This window comes from Amblyomma mixtum, chromosome 8 (genome assembly GCF_055824585.1).
Source record: "Amblyomma mixtum isolate Tamu chromosome 8, ASM5582458v1, whole genome shotgun sequence".
NCBI lineage: Eukaryota > Metazoa > Arthropoda > Arachnida > Ixodida > Ixodidae > Amblyomma > Amblyomma mixtum.
The window spans coordinates 124,614,384-124,639,679 of record NC_143019.1 but is presented as its reverse complement, the minus strand read 5'-3'; the positions used below and the strand labels follow the sequence as shown (position 1 = coordinate 124,639,679).

The 25,296-nt window shown below is 44.5% G+C and overlaps 1 protein-coding gene across 1 annotated transcript; it reads left to right on the top strand.

Moving 5' to 3' along the window:
• The first annotated feature begins 19,248 nt into the window (after positions 1–19,248).
• On the top strand, positions 19,249–23,065 carry LOC149334219 (uncharacterized). Its single transcript, XM_089557887.1, has 3 exons — positions 19,249–19,303; positions 20,286–20,478; positions 23,032–23,065. The coding sequence occupies exons 1-3, from the start codon at positions 19,249–19,251 to the stop codon at positions 23,063–23,065; spliced, it is 282 nt and encodes a 93-aa protein (XP_089414013.1).
• Positions 23,066–25,296: the final 2,231 nt, after the last annotated feature.

Genomic DNA, 25,296 nt, shown 5'->3' with positions numbered 1-25,296 from the left:
TATTGTCAGGCGACCACTCATAGTGCTGAGCGTTTATATTCCTTACCAAGAATAAGGGATGAAGTGATTGTGTGCAGTAAGCTATGTTTGTAGCAATGAGACATTTGTCTGTTTAGACATCACGCAAGGCTCCAATGATAGTGTACAGCCTTTGTGTAATGTTTAGATCCTATGAGGGTTTCCCTGTAGCGTCAGTAGAAGTTCTAACCTTGACAGCAGGGGCCACTAAAAGTTCCATTCAACTTGCACAATTTATTATACTGCGGATAAATAATTAATCAGACACCATAGCCAAGAAGCAAACCGCCCTAGACTCTGAAATTTTGACAAAGGGTGAACATTTAGCCTAAATTGACTTTATCGCTGTTTAATGAATTTAAAGATTAGTCTCTTTTTCTGCCGGGCACTTGGGAACGCAAGCTTTAACTAGGTTTTTCAAGTGGCCCTCGGACTGGCCGGGCAAACTTTCATTTATTCGTTTCATTCGTCCTGGCATCTCTGTGATATTTCATCTCTTTTGGCCTTTCTAAAGCGGCAGTATGCTTCCCCAAAAAATGTCGTCAGTAGGAAACAGCGACAGCGTTTGCACGTCCCTGTCGTAAGGTTAAAAATTGTCATTTTGAATTTCTCGCCTATATGTGTACACAGACTTGCTTTCAGGCTGCTACGACCTTTCATTAAGCGAAAGGCACTGGTGCTGCCATATTTACTGCTGTTGTAAAAAGTCATTGATTGTGACCAGGTGTCGCCTAAAGATATGTTATGACGTGTTGTTTGCGAGACATTAGTTTCAATTTTTCGTACCATTCAGACAACTTCACAACCGGGTCACTGCGTTTCAGCTATGCTTTTCTTTTTGTCCCGAGTACGAAATGCCAAGTTTTAAGCATATAGCAGGAGAGAGGGAGGTCGGTGATGATGCCTAAATGCTGAGAGTACTCATGAGAAAGAACAGTTGACAATATTCTAAACAACCTAAATAAGAACTGATGTATTCGTTGAAGGAATAAATAAGCGCTGCACAATATATTTTTTTGCACTTGCTTTATTTTGACCTTGCCATCTGCCTTATGTTCGAAATAAAAAAATCAAAATTACCATAGAAACGTGCCACCAAACTCGAGGACCCGAAAAAAAAGGAACAATAAGAAATCTTCTGTTACCTGCTTTTTTTTATAACCTCTTGAGGAAAATGCGTTGGGTACGGTGCCTGTGAGGAATTCTCTTTGGCGTTCTGCTACTTTTAATGTTACACCTGCCAGATTAGTTTCCAACATCCTCAGCGCTGTCTATGTACCCTTTCAGGCACCGCTGTGAGCGTTCATGCTGAAACAACCGATATTGCCGACGCTACTGGCCTGATTGAAGTGAAGTGCCTACAGCACTAGCGTTTAGTCTTCTAGTCCTTACGTTGGAACCAAATAATCGAGACCAGTTGATATTCCACAGAACAATTGCCTGGTACAAGGCGCTGAAATTGATATAACGTTTGAAACTGACCCGGTATAATACCAGGAGTTTCAGGGAAGATTTTCGAAAATAGGCTTTTTGGGGGAAAACATTTGGCTTCTGCGGCATAGTATTACCGCTGCTGGCGGACACTGGAAAGCCAGTGAATTGTCTTTAGTAAACTGGTTAACCAATTTTTCAGAAGTAACTTCTTAACTGTCACAGATAGGCAACTAGTTGCAATTAGATATTTGTAGCCGGTCGTTTGTAGTAGCCATATCAGTCTCTATAATTTCGAAAACCAGATTGCTCCCGCCGCTGTGGCTGTACAAAATTTCGCTGCATCATGCGAAAATACATGCGCTTTGGAAAGCATGCAGGCAAAACAACCCCTCCTGTGCACGTAACTAGTCGAAAAAAGGACATTTTTTTCGGGCTACAACGCCAACGGTAATCCCGTTTTCGAAATTCTAAAGATTGATATGGCTATTACTAGCGACAGTCTTCACATCTCTGCTTGCAACTGGGCGCTTGCCTCTATTAGTTAAAAAGTTGGCTATTAAAATTAGTTAACCAGCTTACTACTTAAGACGATTCACCTGTTCTCTGGTGTCGACCAACAACAGTAATACTATGCCGCAAAAGCTACATTTTTAAGCGGGAAAACCTATGCTTGGAAATTTTTCAAAGTGTTCGCTGAAGCACTCGGTGTATGGTTAAACTATCAGCGAAACATTCCCGTCTGAATGAAAGGATGACTTCATTTGTTTAAAAACGCTCAGCTTTCTAAGCACTCCAGCCAGATTAGTGGTTTACAGCCCACGACCCAATGTTTTACTGGAGTAATCCACTGTTCAGGTGCTACAGCTCGAAACGAAGCCAATACAGTCGCATAACGCAGCGAAGTGACTGACATTAAATGTTCAGGTAGAGTATTTGAAATTAGAGTGAAATATTAAAGGCTGCTAAAATGACGAGCGCAATGCCAGAGCTCAACTTTTTTGTTTCCACAATGTAATCTGGGATTCATCGCCGCCTAAATACTGCTGAAATATAACTAGTACTGAACGGCGCATGGTAGCTGCTCTCTACGCTTAGCATACAAACGCTGCGGTTCGGAATGTGCACAAAAAATGATGTGCTTTCTATATTCGGTCTATCCATTAAACACTACGGAGCTCGATGTCCATGGTAGCTCCTTAGGTATGGCGTGGATTGTGCGTTTGTTGAATTGTGTTGGTTGGAAACATTTAGCAAAAGCAGCTTTAGTGAAAGTTTGCATAAAGGTCTTTAAAAAAGAAGAGAAAAAGCTTCTAAAAAATCTTTTCGCGCAGTACTAAATGTGCATTGCCGGATGTACAAAACGGTGGCATGCTGTACGCGGTATATAGAAGCCAAATGCACTCTTCTTCCTTTGAAGCTGACCGCGTCTTAAAAACAGTCGGCACGGTGCTGCCATGATGCTCTGTTGTAACTGAGCCCTTGGCTTAGTAAATGAAAAGTGATTGTACACATAGTAGTCGGAAGAAGTATTGATTAGCTTTACTTCAACACAGAGATGGTGACAAGCATAATATAGGCCAGGAGAAACAAGTCTTGAGGGTCCGCTGTTTAGGGCGTCTTAAAAGCGCGTAGTATGCGTGTGAAAATTACTGGTGCACACAAACCTAATTCACAATGTTCACATTAAAAAGACAGGTTTTCGGGCGCGTTCCTCATTTCGCGACTTCATAATGACGCAGCATAGAGGGAGATATAGAGAAGCCCTTTAATGAACCAGCAGAGAATTTAGCCAGCGTCTGAACATCACCTGCACACTACTCTGCGCAGGGAATGGAATCTGAGAGCTAACGGCAGCAGAAGAGCGGCGCGGAAAAGTTAAAATAAAGCAAAAAGCGGAAAATAAAATGCGGCCATTAAGTGAGTACTAAGGTTTATCAGCGAATGATGATGTCACATATGAAGTGATGAAGTGCATTGACCGACATTTGAACTATGAAAGTTCACTGCGTGAAGAATGTTTGAGGCTAACATACAAGGTGAAATTACAGCTTCTCTTCATGCACAATGTCCTTTCAATATTCAACTAAAAAGGTCACTCCATCTCTCTGTTGCCTAGGGCAGGCTAAGGGACCTAAAGCTTCTCCATGCAATGCTCGTAGTACACAAGCTCGTCAGCATATGCAGGGCACTCAAGCGTGACATGTTCCACGGTTTCGACCGAGCCGCAGTTGTCACAAAGCGGGCTGTTCATTTGAGAGAAATGGTATCGTAAGCCGTTTGCAAATGCAATGCTCAGGCGAAGCCGTTGATGAAGTGTTTCTAGATGGCGAGGAATCCTGGATGAGAGTTTTGATCTCTGGTGGGGGCAGGCTAAGAATAGAAATTGTCGTAAGAATAGGGTTCCCTGTGTAAGAATAGAATTGGTCGTGATGAGTCGGCAAGCTCCAGAGCCGATACATGTTTTCGAAAGCAAATCTTGTAGCCATTTGGGACGCATCAAACTTCGTGAAAAAAATCCGAATATATCTCCGATGTTAATGGCCTTTACGGGCAGCTTCATCGGATTTTTCAGTGGCCAGAATGCCACAGTGTGCTCGGGTTCCTTGAAATGTTATGCCGTAACCTGTGGCAATAGTGATATGATGTAGATACCCGGTGTCGAGGGAAATGAGCTGATGATTTGTGTTCTTCACCAAGTTGGACAGGGTGTGCAGAGAAGCTTTGGAGTCGGTAAAGATAACCCATCGTCCGGGTGTTAGGAAACAGCTTCCTTAATGCCCACGATGTTCCCACGATATAGGAAACAGCTTCTTTAATGCCGCAAACCTCAGCTATCGTAGAAGATCTCTTCCGCTACAGCCGGTAAGAAAACACATGGCTTGCTGGGGGAACATCAAGGCCAAAGGAAGAGGCTTCTTTACTAGTTGAACTTTCGGTGAAGATGTGGGTAGGCTGCGTATTGTCCTCAGTTACGTATGCTAGCGTAGCTTGCAGAAGCGCTGCCTGTGGCTTGCAGCTCTTTGCATTCACACCTACAGTAAACTGCTTCACCTTTAGAGGCAAGAGTGTCCAGGAGGGAAAGGCCAGAGGCAGTAGTTTCTGTGGCTGATTAATAATGGGAAGTGGTAGGAGCTGGAAAGCTTGGCCAAAGCTAGAGTTGTAGTGGGTGCTGTGGATGCGGTGTAGGAAGTGCTTCTTCCCTTGGAGAACATGGCGGAGATGTGTACGTATAGTTTTCTGGGCAGCTATCACATTTTGCGGGAGACAGCCTGCTTCTCCTACTGTTCCTGATGCAGAGGAACCCTTCGGGAGGCCAAGGCATATCCGCAGGCAGTTTGTTCTGCTCGACGTAGAGAATCTTCTTGTTTTTTAGAGATAATCTTTGAAGCAGCAGCGAACAGTACCGCAAGGTTCCTTCAACGTAGGCTTTTTTAAGGAGAACCTTTGATCGGCAGTTGCTGCCCACCATGTTCCCGCCATAAACGTGAAAACTTGCGATGCAGCGCTGATCCTCTCGCAGTGTTTTTTTTATTTGAGTTGAACACGACAGATTGCTCTCTATCAGAACACCAAGGAATCGCTGTGATCGTACATACGGTAGTGACCGTCCACTTAAGGGGAGCGGATATTCAGTCATCATTTTCTTGTAAAAGCCATGGCAACACTCTTTTCTGGAAAGACACCAAGATGTGACGAAAAGACGAAGAGATGTGCAGTAGCTGAAGACGTTGCTGGGTAATGGGTAATAGATGTTCCAAATGCAAATGTCACCTGCATAAATCGTTATGGGTGCGCATTGGGGAAGTTTTCTTATGTCTATAAGGAATGTTGAACAGGAAAGGGCTGAGAACCGCTCACTTATGTACGACCCTCTCCACTGCATGAGTGTTGGACAAATTGGAGTGCTCTTAAAAATTTGTCTGTTTTAGTGTCCCACCCATTTATACAACCCTCCTCCGATACCAAGAATCGCCAAGGCTGCGAGTATTGCATGGCGAAAACAGAGTCAACAGCGGCCTTGATGTCAAGAAACACGGCTACCGGGATTTACCCAGCCTAAAGGTTCTCTTGAAGTGATGATACGAGGGTGATGGAATTATCAGTCGCCTACCTATTTTGACGGAACCCGTTAATTTCTTGGAGATACTCATTTCCGCTTTCGAGGTACCAAGTGATGCGTTTGCAGACCATTCGCTCCAAAAGCTCACCTACGCAGCACGGTAAGACGATGTGCCGGAACGATGCGTAGCTTCTTGGCAGCTCTCATTCTTTCAAAACAGGCAGAATTTTCGCCAGCTTCTATTCTGTGGGGTAGTTTTGCGATGGAAACATAGGTCACTTCATCATGACCATGAGACGTGCGTCTGTTTGGTTCCGCAATAGCTGCGGATAGCTCTTCAGTTGTGAAATGGAGGTCCAACGCTGGCACTGCCGCCTGTAGAATACATTATTGACTATATGCGGAGAATATCGAAGGCCCTGACCCCACTGACAGTAGCCAGCAGTATTCTTCTGTGACTTCATTTAGGGATTTCTGTTCATGCAGAATGAGTGCAGCGAATAGGTGAAGCTGATGGGGTGGCGTACGCATACCTCTAACAATTCGCCAAATTTGTTCTACTGGTTGGCGTACATCCAGCCTAGAAAAAATATCACACCATCTTTGCTGCCTGAGTTAATCCAAAAAACGCCGAGAGTGACGTTATGCCTTTCGGCAGGCGCGGAGGTCTTCAGTGTTTTTTGTAAGCATAGCTTTCCTTTCAGTTCGCCTGCGAATAGCGCACAGCCTTTCAAATTCCTCATGATTTGAAGGTTGCCTATCATTTTTAGCTATAATTCGTGTACACGCTCTCAGGCACTGAGCCATTGTCGATATTAATTAATCATTCCGGTTTGCGTAACTAATTCCTCTGCTTGTAACGTCCTTTTATGCATCCCAGAATGTAGATTTTACAACAAATTTCTTTGGCGTGATCTGCGTGCGGACAGCTGATATGAGGCCTGAGTAATAGTCATTTCCACGTGTTTCGAAATTGGTGCCCCAGGCAAAGTTGTGGGCAGCTGAACTTGTTACGAAGGTCGCGTCCATGCTGTGGCTGTCGTCAGGCACAGGAGATAGGGTACGCTGTGGTCAATGAGCGGCTCAGTTGAATGTGTTGAGAGAGGTTCTGAAAGCTTGCCACCTCGGGCACTTGTATGTGAGCTGCCCCAAATTTCATTGTGAGCATTGAAGTCTCGACAAATAATATGCCGGGAGGTGTCCTTGCTATCAAGTTTTCAAGCAACGGTGCGCCGAATGGTTTGCCTGGCTCAAAATATACTCCAATGAGAGTGTTCTCTTGTCTCCCAATTACGTTTACAGCGCGCACGTATTCGTTGTCGCTGTGAGGCGGGACATCAACCAAGGAGGCCGGTATATCCTTGCGGAAGTCCACCCAAGCGCAGCCATACGGCTACAAAGGAAAGCTATCCCCCTACGGCTACAAGGAAAGCCCCACTCCACCTTGGGGATTCCCCTAAAACATTTGGGCAACCCTTCCCACTTCGAGGTATTGATCAATTCGCTCTCGCCCTACCATAAGCTTGCCGTACCGGTTAGAGCAATTGGCAGAGCGACTGCTCCGGTGAAGCGGTGGCCCGGGTTCGAACCCCGTACCTGGACGAATTTTTCTTTAACTGCGAAGTTTCTCAGAAAGCTGTATAGCTTTCCTTTGTAGCTGTATGGCTGCGCTTAGATGGACATCAACGAGTAATTACTCCCTTATTACAAATCTACTCCACCTTGGCGGATTCCCCTAAAACATTTGGTCAACCTTGCGAGAGCCTTTTAGTAATCTGTTGAAGTCATGTGGTCGTGGTGATCAGTGAATATGGTATCCAAGCAGTATAAAATTTGCCTCGATGCGCAATTCAGGGATGAGTATGAAATGAAAGTGGTACGTTGGCACGAGCTGCCGGAAATCAGAGAGTTTCTACCGTACACCATGGGCGTTCTATTGGAAAATGGCGCACGTGCGAAAGATGTTGTGGATTGTCAGCTTTGGTTAAGCTGTCACTGTTGAAGCCATGATTATTGATGTCTGGTATTACGCCCCTGAGGAGCATAGGAGGCCGACACCAACGGCTTCATTGCAAGGACAGCTTCCCCTTCTGAGACAGCTCGTGACGAGGTGTTGGCGCGGACAAGGAGCTGATGGCTGCAAACAGCAACGGAATCAGTAGGCATATCATATCTTGTTGAGTGCTCCCGCTTTGCTGCTTATGCTAGTGCCGCCGCTGCTGCTGCTGCTCCCCCGCTGTACCACATCACATGCGGATGCCAACATAATCGTGCAGTCGTAGACATACATAGTGCGACGTCGGAGAAGTGGGAGGTAGGGATTTCGAGCTGGGAACCCGGACATCATCTTTCACTGGTCGAATGGGCCCAAGCTGCCGCAGTGACTAGATTCCAGCCAACAAGACTCTCAAGACGTTGCGAGCAATGAATAAACGTTTTATCTCTTTCTCTCTCTGTGCATACTGGTGACCAATCAGCGCGCAGCTTGAGGGTCATCGTCAGCACACTAACAACTAAGCGTGCGCCCGAAATTCCTACGTAAATTCGCCTTCCACTACAGCTGCTTTTAACTCCAGTTCTGACTCAGTCGACTTTTGTTTAAGATCCAAAACCAGAAGATTTTTACTTTTACCTGTGTTCAATCAATCCACCAGTTTCTCGGAGTGCTGCTTGACAGCGGCTTAAATGTTAAGCTCCAGCGTTCGCTTCTTGAAGCACTTGAACTGAATCTATTTACTATTTATATAATTATTTTTGTATTTCGACAATTCCTAAAAAGGGGCATTACATTAGGGATGTTCTGGATAAAAATATAAAATATAACATATTGTGTACAACGCCAACATTAAGGTTCAAAATACAAATGAAACAGGCTAACAACTAAGAAAATCAAGATGCAAAATGCTCAAATGCTTTCAAATACAAAATAAACACAAAACAAGAATAAAAAACAGGAAGAAGCGCTGAACGGTGGGTAGGAATTCCATAACGAATTAGAGGACAGTAGAAATCACAAAGAGAAACAAAGTTCCTTACATCAACGTCAGGGTGGAAAGGTACACGAAGACTTAAGATGTCTCTAAATATTCGAGCTTATCTTTGAATGCAAGCGTATCTTCTATTACTAAAGCGCCATTGGGAAGGCCGTTCCAGTCTTTTGCTGTTCGGATGAAGAAAGACTGCACAAATGTTTTTGTTTTGGTGCTCGGGTATGACAAATGTGGACTGCTTTTTGAAGAGCTGAAAAGGGGGAGTGTTTAGTGGCATAGATGCTTAGCGGCAATGAGTAGTAGAAATAATTAAAGTGGGCTAAACTGGCAAGTTTTCGATGGTGCTTTAATAATAGCAAGCTAGATCGGTTCTTCAGATCGGTCACATTAGTGTAGGATGAATAATCCGAATAAACAAATCTAATGGCGTGATTTGGATAGTTTGTATGCTTTCAGAAAGGTATTCCTGATGTGGGTTCCAAATGGCGGCGGCATATTCTAAATTTGGGCCTAATAATGTGGTGTAGGCTATTAATTTTTACACGTGTTGGGGCAAGATAGCCAAGGGATCAGCTGGATGGTGCAGTGATGTTGCTGATCAGCATTGACCACATAAGATTGTCAGACAGGTGTAATCCAAGATGTTTGTATGTTTTAGTACCATGTAAACGAGAACCGCAAAGAAAGCAGGTATATTGAGTTTAGTTGCACATGCACGTGTACCGATATTACATTTAGCAATATTTAAAGACATTTGCCATTTTCACAGCAATTTCCCACTGCTAGTAAGTCACGTTGTAAGCTAATACTACCTTCATGATTAGTCATTGTAGCATAAATTATACATCATCATCATCAGCCTGACTACACTCACTGCAGGGCAAAGGCCTCTCCCATGTCTCTCCAATTAACCCTGTCTTTTGCCAGCTGCGGCCACTGTATCCCCGCAAACTTCTTAATCTCATCCGCCCACCGAACTTTCTGCCGTCCCCTGCTACGTTTGCCGTCTCTTGGAATCCACTCCGTTACATTTAACGACTAGCGGTTATCTTGTCTTCGGATTACATGCCCTTTCCAAGCCCATTCCTTCCTCTTGATTTTGACTAGGATGTCATTAACCCGCGTTTATTTTGTCACCCACTCCGCCAGCTTCCGATCTCTTAACGTTACACCTATCATTTTCCGTTCCATAGCTCGCTGTGTTCTTCTTAACTTCAGCTGAACCCTCTTTGTTAGCCTCCACCTTTCTGCCCCATAGGTGAGTACCGGTAAGATACAGCTGTTGTATACTTTTCTCTTGAGGGATGTTGGTAAACTGCCATTCATGATCTGAGAGAACCTGCCATATGCGCTCCACCCCATTATTATTCTTCCAGTTATTTCCCTCTCATGATACGGATCTGCGGTCACTACCTGCCCTAAGTAGACATATTCTCTTACTACTTCCAGCACCGCGCTACCAACCGCGAACTGCTGTGTAAATTATACAGTCGTCTGCAAAAAAGCCATATGTTATTGTTCATGCACTCAGGAAGATCATCAGTGAGGATGAGAAAGAAGAGGACGAAGCACCGTTCCCTGTGGGACGCCGGAAAGAACAAGGGCATGGTTAGACGCTGCGTTATTAATTACCACAAAATCATTTCTCTCATTAAGGAATTTTTCAGTCCATGCAAGGAAAAAGGGGTTAGTTGGTCTTGAGGAACTCTGTCAAAATATTTTTCGAAGTCAAGAAAGATATCATCTGTTACTGAGTTGTTATCTATAGGTTAACGTAGAGGTGATGAAGAAAAGTTGCTAATTGTGTTTCGCAGAATTGTGTTCCGCTTTACGGAATCTGTGTTGCGCTGGGTGTGTAAAATTGTGGTGCTCAAGGTGCTTGATAATGTTAAATAATATTTTCCATTACTTTAGGTGATGCGCTGGTTAATGATATGGGCCTGTAATTGTAAATAGATGACCTGCTGCCTGATTTAAAGATTGGGACAACCTTCCCAATTCTTCATTCACTAGGTGCACAGCCCGAATGAAGAGTCCGCATAAACATTAATTGCAGAAACTTGCTAATTATCACCTTTCTATTTTTAATACCTTAGAATTTATGTTATCGGTACCGGCAGCTGATGACAGCTTCAAATTATTGATTATATTAATGATACTCGTAGGTGTAAGATGTAATTCATATTCGTGCCATCGCTTCAGTGATCAGCGGCAAAGGACTTCGGGGAGCTGAGGCTGTGTTCCTGTGAGAAGATTGAGCAAAAGAAGTGGTTGAAGGCTTCTGCGCAATAAATGTCATTGAGTGGTCTATCATAACTGTCGGTGCTAGTCACCGCAGCGTTTTGCGATGGAGTTATTCTTTTCCAAAACTGTTGGGATTTGTCCTAAGCATGTTTGGTAATTTTGCGTGAGAAAAATTTTGCTTTCGCTTCCGTACACACTTCGCGGCTTCCTAATTATGTTTATTGCATGTCTTCCACATACCTGGGTTATTTTTCAAACTTGTAGTCCTGTAGAGCCGTTTAGTTTTATTTATAAGTTTTTTTATTGCGGTATTGAACCATGGAGCTGCAGCTTTGTTTTTAAGTTCTGTTGTTTTCAAGCTCATTGTTCGCACGTTCTTTTACTGTATCACTCTTCGCATTCATATCACTAGTTTCTTTTTTATGTGAAGTAGATTACGAACTGCTGCGCTTGGTTAGTTACAACTCTTTGCAGTGAATCAATCGTCAAAGGCCCTAGGTTCTCCTGAACTTCACCAGATGCAAGCAACAATAGTAGCACAGACTAGCAATCAATAAACATTCCATAACATCAGCGACTACAAAGCAGAATAAGTACGCACCTGTGATCACTTCGGTACGGTGTAGTATTCTGACGAAAACAAACCTGCAAAATGAGCCAGACCAGCTGATACATGTTGTGGGCAAAGTAGGTGTAGTGCTCTCTGTAGTCCATGTTTACGCTGACCTCCTTACAAAGTCTAAGTCGGTGATGTCCCACTAGAACTATACCATCCAACCAATGTGGGATCAGCCGCTGTCGTCTCAAGATGACTAGCCAGGAGCAAACTTGGCCCGTATTTGACGCTTGATGTACTTGTCATCTGTGATGTGCCGCTGCTATAATGAGCCGTCAAGATGAGTTTCAGTGCATGCTCGATGCTCATCGTTGTCATTAACGACCATGACACCATCTGCAAAATGAGCAAGTACCGCTGAAACACGCTGTCCGCAAGGTAGGTGCTATGCCCTCAGAAACCTCTATTTGCTAACGTCCATTCGAACTATACTATACAACCAACTGGTAATCAGCCTCTGCCGTGCCTAGATGACAAGGCAGGGTCAAACTTGGCCCGCGTATGGTGCTTGATGCAGTGGTCATGTGCCGTTTGCGATATCGCGTAGTAATGATTGGTTCCAGGCAAAGCTCAATGCTCGTTGTGGTCATTAGCAACCACGGCACCATTTGCTAAATGAGCAAGATCCGTTAAGAGATGCTGACCGCAATATAGGTGTCATGCGTCTCAAGCTTCGGTTTACGCGCTGCTCCTTATGTAGTCGCTCCACCGGTAACGTTCCACTCGAAATGCATCATCCCAGCAATGAGGGCTGAACCTCTGGCGTGTCAAAATGACTAGGCAGGAACAAACTTGGCCCATGTCCGGTGCTTGATGCAGGTATCACCCGTGATGTGCCGTTGCCCTATTGCGCCGTTGATATTGTTTTTAGGCCATGCTTGATGCTCGTTGTGGTAACTGGCAACCACCGCACGCTCTGCATATTGAGAAAGATCAGTTTAGACATGCTTACCGCAAGGTGGGTGGCATGTTCTAAGGTTCAGAGCAGTTGTGTCTAATCAATTTAACTTTGAGAAACAAATTAGCTCACTCATTCTCTGACGCTCATGAATGCACGCTACACTTTTGCAAAACATGCAATAGCACACCGCTTGTCGTACCAAAATGCGTCTGAACTCTCTTAGTACGTTGAGTGAAAATATCGAAATGGATATTATGAAATCTGAATTCATTTCTACAATATGGTAACTAGTTTTATGTGGCAATGCGGACATGGAGCCTTTACGTTTGTATTTCTTCAACGAAAAGCACAAACTTCTATAAAAGAAAGAAAATCGAAACAATCAAAAAGAGCGATTTTTTAAAACCTTATAAGCGACCTTTGTTTCTAACCTTATCTTGACCTTTAGTAGACGTCCAGTTTTTTTGGAGTAGTATATTGTCAGGAAGGCAAGTATTTGTGCAGCCATCGACTTCAAGACAGTGACTCGATGGCTTTTTACAGTATTTTTGTTTGGGTACTCGATTATACAGAAACTTTGCCTGATCCAAATTCAGACAAAGAACAACATAAATTATGTTCTGGACAGAGTCTTAGATGTAGCCTTGCTGCGAAATATGCCATTTGAACGCAGAAATAAGTTTGCAATGACCACAAGAGCAACGTTCTCGAATGACGTTTCTGAAGACCAGCTATGAGGTCAAGACCTGTCCTTGTTTCGAAAAGAGCGATTAACGCCAACAAGCAGATGTATAAAAGCACACACCATTAGCACCTATGCACCAATAAAATTGACAGTCGTACTGTTTATAGCGCGTACACGACATGCTCGCAATGAAAGTTTGCGCTTGCCTTGTTCTGGTTCTATGTATGGCCTCTGCACACCAAAGTAAGTCGATACGTTATAAAACTCTTTATCTACATCAGCTGCATAGCCAGCCTGTTTTTCAAATATTGTTCCGAAGTTTTAGTCCTGCAAGTAAATGCAGTATGAATTATTTGGGTCCCGAGAGTTCCGTCAGTTTTTGACTGATGGAAAGTTTGTAGAGTGAATGCGTACTCTAGAATTTTAACTAAGCACTAAGTGAATGATTACGAGCCTGCAGTACATCAAAAATGACGTTTTCTCTCCGTTACCGCCAGGTATATTTGCACTTCCTTTACTGTAAAATAAGACTCTCACTATCTAATTTCTTAACTGGCGCGTTGTACTTTATACCACAAGTGAGCTAGGAGTAGTTCGCCGAATTAAGAAGCATACTGCGAAATACTTCAAATAGCTAACATTTCGTCAGACAGTGTACTTTTTCCGCTTTTTCAGTGCGTTCTTCGAAGACATAACAGTCTCGAATTGACCGCTGACTAAACGCTGATGCCGGCTCACTCAAAAATGGGTTCAGGAAGCACAGTCTTTGTTACGAGTGTTCTGAGACTTTTCGGAACCGGTGCGGGCTTCGTTTATCCCGATGAGAGTATTGGTGAAAAATGTTTTTAAACAGGCAGAAACGTAGCCGTATATTACATCATACGCTTATGACAAGAATCAGAATAGTGAAATTAGACAACAGAACAACTAGAAGCGCCATAATACCTCCTCTACACATATGCACTAATGCAAGTCAAGGCAGCAGAATAACACATGGTTTCCGATTGAAGTCATCAGTGTAAAGTGCGCCCTTTTTCACTTAGATTTTGCTGATGTGTTGCCTGTTGGCAGGAGTGGAAAAGCATCTGCTAAATGCTATCAAAACGAAACCACGCGGCGCACTCACTTCGACCTTCTCTGCAGAAAAGGCCACGCATCGCATGAATGCGATGCCTGAGCGCAGACGGAGCATGATCGTTTCAGCAGAGCAGCTGACACTGAGAAGAACGGCAAAATTGTACATTTGGATTGCTTTCAAACAGATGTGAGGTGTCACCTGTACCTCCGAGCGAAACATGCGCCAACGATGACAACGGCAGTCATCCCTCTTTATTTCTGAAGCACCACTTTTAACACACAACATAGCAGGTCTGAGACATTCCCCACTTTACCGATGTGAGCTGGGGCCGCCAGCTGATTTGTTTAAAACATTTTAGAATTGACCTGGATGGAATGGAAGTTTTACAGTCTTTACATTATTCAGACATGGGTGGTTTTCGTAGGCAGCCTATCATTCTTTTATTTTTAATGCGGCTACTCTCACCACGTTTAACCGATGGTTAGGAACCCTGTAGTCTTGACTACAGCAGGGCATCTGAAATTCAAAACAAGGCGCAAAGTGTACGTTATGTTCCGCAGTTCCGTCGTAGAGGGTATGAGAGATGTACTGGGACCAAAACTGAGTGGGTTCAACTATTCAAAGTTGGTTGGTACACAAGTAAAATTTTCCACTAAGGAAACCGGAATACGTCTGCGGGAAAGCTAAAAAACAAAACATCAAGAAGAGCAAAGTCACAAGCGAAAGAGAGAAACACAACCAGCACCGCATACGTTTCGTTTCTTAGGCCGATGCAAGCTGTGGCAGACTGTGGCAACCTTTAGTCGAAAGCAGGTATCAGCGCGCACACGAAATCATAGCCGTCGGTTTACTGTTCCGCAACTGTTCGGTTTCGCGTTGCAACACGCTGCTAGAAATTTGGAGCCGCCTAGACGCAGATGAGCTCTCATGCCACGGTCGGCTTATTGAACAAATGTCGTCTTTCATATTTGACGCCTCAGCTACCAGCTTCACGAGTTTTCTCAAGTTGCGCGATTTTCTGCTGAGGGACGTTTTTTCTTTGCTGAATTCTCGCATCCTCATATATCGCAGTAATTCACATGATGCGCTATTAGATCCACTTTGTGCTGAACGCATGAAATTCTATGCAAGCATGTCATCGATGGTGTGGTTGTACGCGTACAGCTTTCCATCGTGTTTTCGAAAAACTACTTCAGCTGGCCTAGAATGTTTTTCACGATAGCATGGTCGGTACGGAGAATGTCCTTTCACCACGCTTCCAGGCGGCTTTGGAAGCGCTGAAGAGTGATACCTTATCCTGGGTCATCGCGCAGCCGCTGTTGAAGCCAATAACAAACAACGTCCAGTGCCATACTGATATAATTAGGCATTTCTAGCAGTAGACAAATCAACAAACAATTCAAGACAGCGAATGAAAGCACGTCCCTGCAGTCGCAGTCGAAGGAACGCGCGAGGCGGTCGTACTTAGCACCGCGCACCTGTGAGCTGACCTGCCAGTCACCTGATTAGGGATGGTTATCGGCGGCGCGATGAAATGAAACGGTTCATTATTTTGCGAGACGAAGCAAAACAATCTGTATGCGCCGCCAGAGCCCGCTGCAAGGCGTCGAGCGCCGCGAGTTCTTTACTGCAGCGGACGACGCGTCTGTCTGCTGAGAAATCGAAGAACTTGGACAGTAAACAACATTTAATCTTCCATTTCCTCAGGAAAGGGCAGTTAAAAGGCCTTTGCACGCTTTGTGGGGTCCAAAATGCTCTGCGCGTGTACTCCTCAATAGGAACGCCAGAAGAATGGGCGGACAGGACAGCCCCCTGAACACGGGAACACAATGCGGCCGCACCGTCGGACCGCTTGTCTATCTTCCGCCGCGGCTGCGGCCATAGTAGCTCTCGACGTCTTGAAAAATGACTAATAGCATGAAGTCGCCGGAAGAGGATCGCCAATTTTTGTGCTTCACTCCGGGTTTTGTGCTGCGCGTAGAAGGGTATTATTCGTCTCAGGTGTTGACAAGAACACAATGCAGTGATTGGACCAGTTCATGTACACTGCTCACATGGCTTTTCAGAGCGCCCTTAGCAAACAAGCCGCCGTACGCCGTACGCCTTTTTTGTGCATGTGTTTTCTTCGTGCGTCATCACAATTCTTGCTGCTCATATCTGCTCTCCGCACAACATATCTGCCATGTACTGCTTAACTTCTTTTGATGTTGTTCTTCTGATTATGAAGTGTTCATTTTGTAACTTCATGTGAACGCCAAGAGTGTATTTTTTATTACCTTTTGTTTGTATCCCCTCCTGCCTTGGCCGCCGCAGGGCAGCCGGCAGTATTTGATAAATAAAAAAAAAAACCAAAATCCTCGCCATTTCCACCGCCTCGCTTATCGCGCTATCCCATTTAAGCCAGATGTTTTCACCAGCAGTCAAGGCGTCGTCAGAGCACTGAGGGGGTGCCCTTTCCTGCTTTTAATATCTTGCCTATTCAAACAGACCTGAGGATGCCTACATATGGCCTCTAGATCCATTACGAAGGTACACTGGTGCGCACAGAATTCAACCCCTGTCATTTCTTCCGATGAACTGCAAGCTCCGGTGCAAAAATCCGCCCGGCCGCTTCCCTCTCAGGAGGTCCCGTCCACAGTCTCTGACTTTGGGACCTCCTTCTGTATTGTATTCCAGTGTTTTTTTATTCTTTTACCATAAACATGCAATAAACGAACCTTGAACCTTGAACTGGGTACCCGGGCAGAGCGTCATACCTGGCAACGAGACAGGCTGCGATGCACCAAGCGCAGTTCTTGCTTCCCCCGCCGCGGCGTCTGTGACCACAATTCCTCGCCCTCCTCCAGCCTACGTAGCACCCCGAAAAGTCGCACGAAACACAATACAAAATTACTGATCGATTTCCCAGTCTGGTGCGCACAGAATTCAACCCCTGTCATTTCTTCTGATGAACTGCAAGCTCCGCTGCAAAAATCCGCACTTTGGTGGGCCTATATGTTCCCCAGCGCAAAACACTGCTGCTGCCGCCCGCTTAATCCGAGTAAAAAGAGCCCGAATCATTGCTTCTTAGTTCGGCCTGCCCGGACTGCAGAAGCGATGGTCGTCCCTTTCTACTCGACCTCCTCTGGAACCACCATGTTTTCAAGGAGTACCGCGAAGTCTACCGCGAAGCTACAGTAACCGGCCTTGATGATTATATCCGGTCACAAGTGAGCCAAAGGGACTTCATGGCGCTTTTCTGCTTCGCACGTACTTCTGACATGCTTCGACTCCTTTAAGACTTTCGGGCTCGCCACGTTCCTTCTTTCCTCCCTCTTCTTACGCCACACTTCCACTGCCCACCTTTTTAAAATAAACTCTTTATCATCATCATCCTGCATTCATCGTATACAGTGCGCGCATCCTGGCGTCGGCAGGATGTAGGTGAAGTAAAAACGGTAACAAGATGGTTATGCCTCAGATTATCCTAGATCTGAGCCCATGCTGCCCGAAAATGTTTCGGAAACGCTCGCAGTGAAACTTCAACTAACTCTCGTAGTTTTAGCCGCAGACGGTGCCTGCACCGAGGCTACACAAAGAGAGGCTAGCACGGAATTCGTGTGTACAATATCCTACATTTGCTACAGAATATGATTCAAAAATTTAATTGGCTTTTACGGTGACAGGCTTCAAATGACTGCTCATACTTCTTGACGAGACAAAAACTAAATTTTCTTAAACCTTGCGCCTTCAGGGTGAAAGTACGTTGTCGCCGCCAATATGCAGTAGGTACACAACCTTTACTCAGTTATTTAGGCATGCTCATCTATCATTACATTCCGTTTTATGCCCTGAGGCAACCAACATCACATTAAAAAAAACAGTCCACAAACCACGAATTCAGAACACAATAAACAAATATGCCTTTCGCCTTCTGTTTATAGACATTGCGGACTCCGAATGGAAAACTTCTGATTGACTTTTCGACCATTCTGCTTCTACAGAGAGCTGAGAGAGCTTTAATGTACTTAAGGAAGGAAATTTTCCTACCAACTTCAGCCAAAGGGCCGCCATCAAAACAGAATTTCTCAAACTTAAAACGTATTTAGTGATTGATTTACTTCTAAATTTTTATTTATTTACGCTTCCCAAGCCGCGCAAGGGACTACGAATTGGGCATGAAATACGGCATTGTTATTGGGCCATAATTTTCGATGGTGGCCTTGAATTGGAGATGGGCCGCTAGCAAGACAAGGTTTACCCGTTCATTGGCTTCCCTTAGAAATTTTACTGTTATTTTTACGGAAATCAACCCGAACATTGGATTTGTAGCTCAGTGTTAGACAATTTTAAGAACTTTTTGGGAAGGATAGAAAGAGAAATGATCTGCAGAAGAGGAAACCGCTGCACCCATAAATACTTATAGGCAAAGGCTGTGAAGTTTGTAGAACTTCCTGTGCCTGTGACAGTTTCAAAAATGTGTACCTAATATGTCGTGCGGGCGCTGGATGCCCAAACAAGAGAAACCAAAGAATTAAGTCTGTTAAGAAATGTTCCCAAAGCGCGCAGCTACTGTCAAAGGGCGCGCAATATATGTAACGTAGCAAATTTAAGGTTGCTCGCAGAGATCTGAGCTGTAGTCACAGAATCGTCATGAAAATTATTCAGGGAAAGAACAAAACGTCTTTTGTCTCTCTGACATGGTGGCACTGATCAGAGTTAAAAAAGGGTATGCATGAAGAAAGTTTCATTAAAATTGCCGGTTAGCCAAAAACTCTAAGCTTTCTAATTAACATTTCATCGTTGGCTTGATTTGCCTGATTCCCATAGTATGTTATACGAGTATTTCGCGAGTCCCGGGTAGATATATTCTCGGATAAAAAAAAATGAAGGTTTATGCAGTCTGTCTAAAGTAATACAGAGAATTCCCTGCAAGAAAGGCTCCTTTAGGCACATGTATCAGGAGATCCAAAGACGGGGAAATTACGGGCTCGATGAAAAACCGCAAGATGACCAGACTATAGTCCTGATTTTGCCTAAGACATTATTTATGCTTGTCCCCATATTATCGATCTTTTCATTTAGGAGAACTAAACGGGCCCAGCAAAAGAGGGGAGAGAAAAGAGCGGAAAACGTGTCAGCCTGCACTCAGGGAATACGTGGCGGAGTCTAGCGTAAGGCTCCCAAGGTATTTCTACAACAACAATACAAAGAAGTGCGAAAGGTTTTATTGGAATGGCATCATGGCGACCGGCGTATACAACACCCGCTTCGACTGCGCTTCAGTGTGCAACCCTGGTACGTACGAAAGCTCCTTGCACTGTCATCTTCAGACTTTTATGGAAGCTAGTCTTTCTACTATTTCATAAAGAGTAAAATTCTTAAGTGCACGGCAGGCTGCTGAGCTCACAAGCTTATATTATGGTGGCATCGTGGTAACCAAAAGCTACCGGATGGAATGCTGAGATGACAAAATAAAATGTAATCTGTCTCAGTCAAATGTTTTCGTGGGTTTATGCTGGTATGCGTTTATGTTCCACAATTTTCAATTTTTGATTCAGATCAGCTACGCAATTATTTGTGTCTTGCTAGTCCAGTTTTTTTCGTAACATTGGGTCATTACATTACAATGTCATTAACCCTTATTTATCTTATTTATAAATAAGGCATATAGGAGACGAACGGACGAGTACATGTGATAACAGTTCTATATTTCCTTCCTCCGTCTCGGGATTTCCTACATAATGCAACCATCTTTCTGCTACATGAAATATTAAAAAGAAACATTTCTCACTAGGAAAACACACCGCTTACCAACTGAACAATCTGACCGCTCTTGATTATGAGCATTATTTTTGCGGAAAGTTCCTTGACTTCCTTATTAAAATACGCATGTAATCTTGTCATGGATATACGCATACGGCTGCTAGTTCTTCCTATCATACTTTTGTCTTAAGTCTCGGCAGGCAGATAATTACTTCGCGAGCAGGCCTGCCTTTTTGGCCGTATAGAAACTCTCCCCTTTAAGGCACCACCACTTTTTTTGACACCAATACTCGGCTCTGTAAGGAGCATCAGACATGACATAGTATTTTTCTTATATAGAGTGAATATTTCTGAGAACGCGTCATTTCGCGGATCTTGGCGCAGTGTACTGTCTTAACAGCTTAGCTAGTTCCATTACATTGCCATTATTCAGCAAAAACTATTCAAGCAGTAACTACTCTCTTCAGATGCTCATGTTCTTGATCAATATCGCTCTTTGTTTCTCTAAACACAGGTGAAACTGCCGGCTTTTGCACACAAGAACGACCGGCAGGTTGCGAAGTAACAAAAAAGTACGACTACAAAACTCTTTCCTACTATTACAACAAGGAGTCCAGGACGTGCGTCGAGTTCGAATTCTGCGGACCCCCTGTGAAACCAGAAACCAATTATTTTACCACGAAAACAGCGTGCTTGCTCCAATGCAGGTAAAGACCCTCTTCCTTATCGCCAAAATTTTCCTTTGTCGTCGCACAGTGTCGACGTCAACGTCCTCAAGCAAAACAATGATTGGCCACATATCATCCTAAGACCCCCATTGCAAACTGTCTCCGGCTTTTCTGAAATCCATAAGACCGCATAAATTAGGTTAGAATATATGATGCGAAGATTTTTGCTGCGTTTCAAATTTTGGCTGCCTACCTGGGAAAATTCACGAAATTTGTAAAGCCCAAAATACAACAAGACTCTGCTGTTCACATCAGTGTTTGCTGATATGGGTTGGCTGCAGTGTTAACAGTGGGTCTCAACATCTGCTACTTTTTTAGAGCTACAGAAAATAAAGGAAAATACCGATTTTTAACCATCCCCTGTAGGGTAAGAGCCGCAACCCTAAATAAAACTAAGAAGAAACTTTTTGGAGCACTGAACCACATAATACACCACACAATAAACCAAAAAAAAATAATGCGCCTGAACTATGGTTCACAGAAACTAACCAACCAAATTGCAGATCTCTTAAATCGCCATCCAATAATTATATCTACTATAAACGAAACCAAATCTGTAGGTACATTCAAAAAGAGTCTTCACAAGTATGTATTGTCTCTGAATCTTCTTGTAATGTCCCAAGTGCTTTTATTTAAAAGTTTTGTCTGCAATTCATATGTTTACGGTAAGGTGAACTGTACGTCTTTTATGTAGCGAATATGTATGCTACGTAGTACTCTGTATTCAATGACTGTCCTTCTTGTCATGCTCTGTATGATGTGTAACACGTTGCAGGAGGTTGACGCCTAGTCAGGCATGCTGTTGCCTTTTAGTCAACATCCTTGACAACTGTTTCGTTGTCAAAATAAACTTCAAACTTCAATGTGACAGTCACAGCCTCTCCCTCAGTGAAAATTCGTCAGCTACCATGAAAGCAACACTAAAATGGACTCGGTACTTAGATACTGCTCCCTGCTTTCGGCAAATTATCCAGGAACATGCGCTTTGACTTGCATTAGCAAACTTGAAAATGGTTGCAATTCAAACTACTACACACCACACCACACCTACAAGCAAACAGCGGTCGTCGATTTCACTGTGCTCAGATTACCTTTGTACAGGGTAATCAACGTTTATATTGAATGCACGAGCACATGGCCTATCTTTTCCGAGCGCCGGTGTGATACTCGCGGCTGCGCATCGAGGCAAATAAGCCGATGATATGCAGGTCCCTCTTACCCTGCTTCGTTTTTTTGGATGCGTGACCGTGTCGGATGCAGTGGAGCTTCCGCTAGCGCGGCCACGCACTCGCATGTTCCCCTTAAGAGTGCATGACTATGTACATGCGTGGTTGCACCCGCTGGGCATGATTTTACCAAACTGTTATTATCGGCCAAGGGAAATCACAGAAAACCGCAGCGCTATCTTGCGCAGCGCCTTTTAAAAGATAACAATGAACACGAACTGAGCAAGTGATAGTTGCGCTGTTCATACTGAGAGATATATAATTATCTAACGGTCACTTAATAAGGCAAAGATCACGCGGGGGTAAAAGCAATGCTATTATTGTGTGGAATTTTGATTTAAATTTCGCATGGCTTCTATTTATATGGCTGTTGCATGTTCCCAATGTGCTACGTATTCTCGTTTTCAATGCCTTCTTTTATATGTGCCCCTTTTGTTCGTTGCTTATTGTGTTTACCTGAATAAAATCATCTGTATGCGACTCTCCACCACTTTGTTTAGGTCAAACTGAGATTTCGCTGCAATTTAATCAAAAATTCTAAACTAATTTAAAAACGATGAACATTCGGTTCGATTATAGTTATTGAGATGCCTTAACCTCATATGCTGTAAAGGTACAAAACTTTGTTGGTTTATGGTTAATGGGGTTTAAAGTTCCAAAGCGACTCAGGCTATGAGGGACGCCGTAGTGAAGGGCTCCGAAATTTCGACCACCTGGGGTTCTTTAACGTGCACTCACGTCGCACAGTACAGGGGCCTCAATAATTTCGCCTCCATCGAAACTGAACCGCGGTGGCCGGGATCGAACCCTCGTCTTTCAGGTCAGCAGCCGAGCACCATAACCACCCAACTTTGTTGAAGCACACAACTTAGAAAGCACATTCCCGCTAAACTGCCTATCTTATATTTTATGTTTCTCCGCATTCAATATTCTTGGCGGACGAATTATTTCTTCCCTTATGAGGTTTCGGCTGTTTTATGGGCTCTTCACAAGGATTGTTTTACTATTCTCCTGCCGTATATTTCAATGCGCATGTATCACTGCCGTTCGCTGATATAGAGGCCAGGCTTGACCAGTGGTGGGCCGTCAGACTTCATTTACACCTTTCATATGATATTAAAAATATAAAATGAACAATGGAGGGGAAATCCTCAGGATACTCGCAAACGTTTCGGCAAGAGGACTTGTGCAAGTCAAGAAACCATCTGCTTGCCCTCTCTTCATCACGGATTGAAAATAGAATCATTATAACCAAGTAGAAATCGTGTCCGTGCCACGGCTGACCACGACTTTTCATTTTTTGCAGTGGATTTCCAATGAATTCCAATGGCAACGTATGAAGACGCAACCTTCACTTGAGTTTCTGAACGAACCAGCGCAAAAAACACAACGGACAAGAAAAAGGCGGAACACGAAGGACAGGAGCGCCCAACAACAAGGGTTGCTTCACTTGAGGATTCCTTGTAGAATTTTCGTTCGCATGCACTCTTTAATACCGTCAAGACGCTCTGCGTTATGGCGAAGAATATATGGGTTATGGCTTGAAGTCTAATCGAACTTCTTTTCAGTTTTTCTGCGCTAAATAAATAACTGGAAAACTGTTCACCTTGAACATTTCTTGTAGCAAAATCAGACGTGTTGTTTCTGAAGCGAAGCTGCTGACACAAGCTAAACTTTACAGGCTGCATAGTACCAGCATAATTTTACTCTGCACCCGATGGTAGAGCGATTTAAAGAGCCAGTCTCTTTCTTTACCTGCTGACCCTTCTCACTCACTGTCCTCGACTTGGGGCGGGTCTACCTAGCAAAAACTTCATTGGGTGTGCGTGACAGGATAAGACTGAGATGCCAGAAGAGGCCGAGGTGGCCTCTCAGCAGTTTATTCATCGTGTTTGCCCCAGCTCAAACCCGGCCCATACGGGGGTTGTCATGCGCTCCAAAAAACTTCACCCAGGTAGGATTTCAAGGGCTCACCCGTAAAGCACTCGCGGAATTTGGTTGCAATGTCCTCGCGCTATCAAAGGACAGTGGATCCGTCAGCCTGCAAATGCTACGTCCGCTCCTCGATGCAGCCGTGTTGTGCTGCTTCTGCGTGCCATCGAATGCAAAGCGCTTCCGCTGGTGGCGCCATAATATAATTCATGTAATTCACTGCAGCTTTTAGCCGATGCCGGGGCTGGCTAGGCAGGCAAATGTCAGTCGATTGATGTGATTATGTTACTCATCTGTACGCCAGGTCATTATCGTGTTGAACTATGTGACGCTGCAAGACCAAATTCAGGCAGACGCTGAGATGACCATCCCACACTACAGTTAGTCGCGCCGTTTCCTTTGCTCAACCACGCTCCTCACGTGGACGTCCAAACGTTGAGCAAATTTTCCGCCCGCTGGAACCTGAAGGCATGCTGAAATTGGTCACAATCGTGTCCTGTGCCCGAAAAATTCGAGCGTCAGGCCGTGCACTGAGAGTTTGCAGGTGTGCAGTGGAACATCTTCATGAGGGTGACGACATCCGAGTATCAATCCTGCCCCCTTCACTCTCTCTCCGCCATGCTACACAGCAAGATGGCTACTATGGATGACGTGCTACAGGGCGTGTACTATCGGGGACAAAAGTGGTATACTACACGCGACCGGAGCCAGACCAACGGAAAACTGCGTTTCAACGCCATCTGCAGGCGGCATCTCGGACCCAGACAGCCAATCTGTGACCTTTATTATCAGCAGGCATGTTTTTTGACTCGTTACAATGTTTCGTGCTTTTGCTCGCCAAAATGTCGAGCGGCGCCGCAGCAGTAGCAATCTGGTGGCCGTCTTTTCATTTTGTGTCTTCTTTTTAACAACGCGCGTTCGAGATATGGCTCCTGAGCCGGCGTTCGCACCGTCATGATGCGATCAAACGCCCGCGCGCGCGTTGCTAAAGGCCGATTCACACGACGGACCGTTCGTCCGCGGCCCGCGCAGTACGTGTGCATACGTCAGCACTTTGAGAGGCGCGCTAGATGCATGGATGGATGGCGGCCGACAGCGCGCCCCTCAAAGTGCTGACGCATGCACACGTAGTGCGCGGGCCGCGGACGAACGGTCCGTCGTGTGAATCGGCCTTAACTTGCCGTGGAAGCAGCGCATTTTTGAAACAAACGAGCCAAGCGACATGCCTGCTGATAATAAAGGTCACAGATTGGTTATCTGGGTCCGAGATTGCGCCTGTAGGTGGCGTTGCAACGCAGTTTTCCTTTGCACCGGCTCCCGCCGCGTGGAGTATGCCACTTTTGTCCCCGATAGTACATTCCGGGTATGGTAAGCAAGGTTTGTTTCGCAGGCTTAAAATACACGTACTACATATCTGACAACAGAACAGCATGCAAAAAAAATAAAAGCGCGTCAAACGGTTCCCACAATGCATTATCCGAGCATAGTAACAGGTGTAACAATGATGTCAACTCCTACAACGCTGCAGTCAAGGTAAAATTCAAAAGCGCCACAAGTGTCATATTTCTCGCATGCAATCAAATGCATAAAGCCACTAAACTTGCAATAGGAATAAAGCCAATTTACCAGAAAGGTCCAC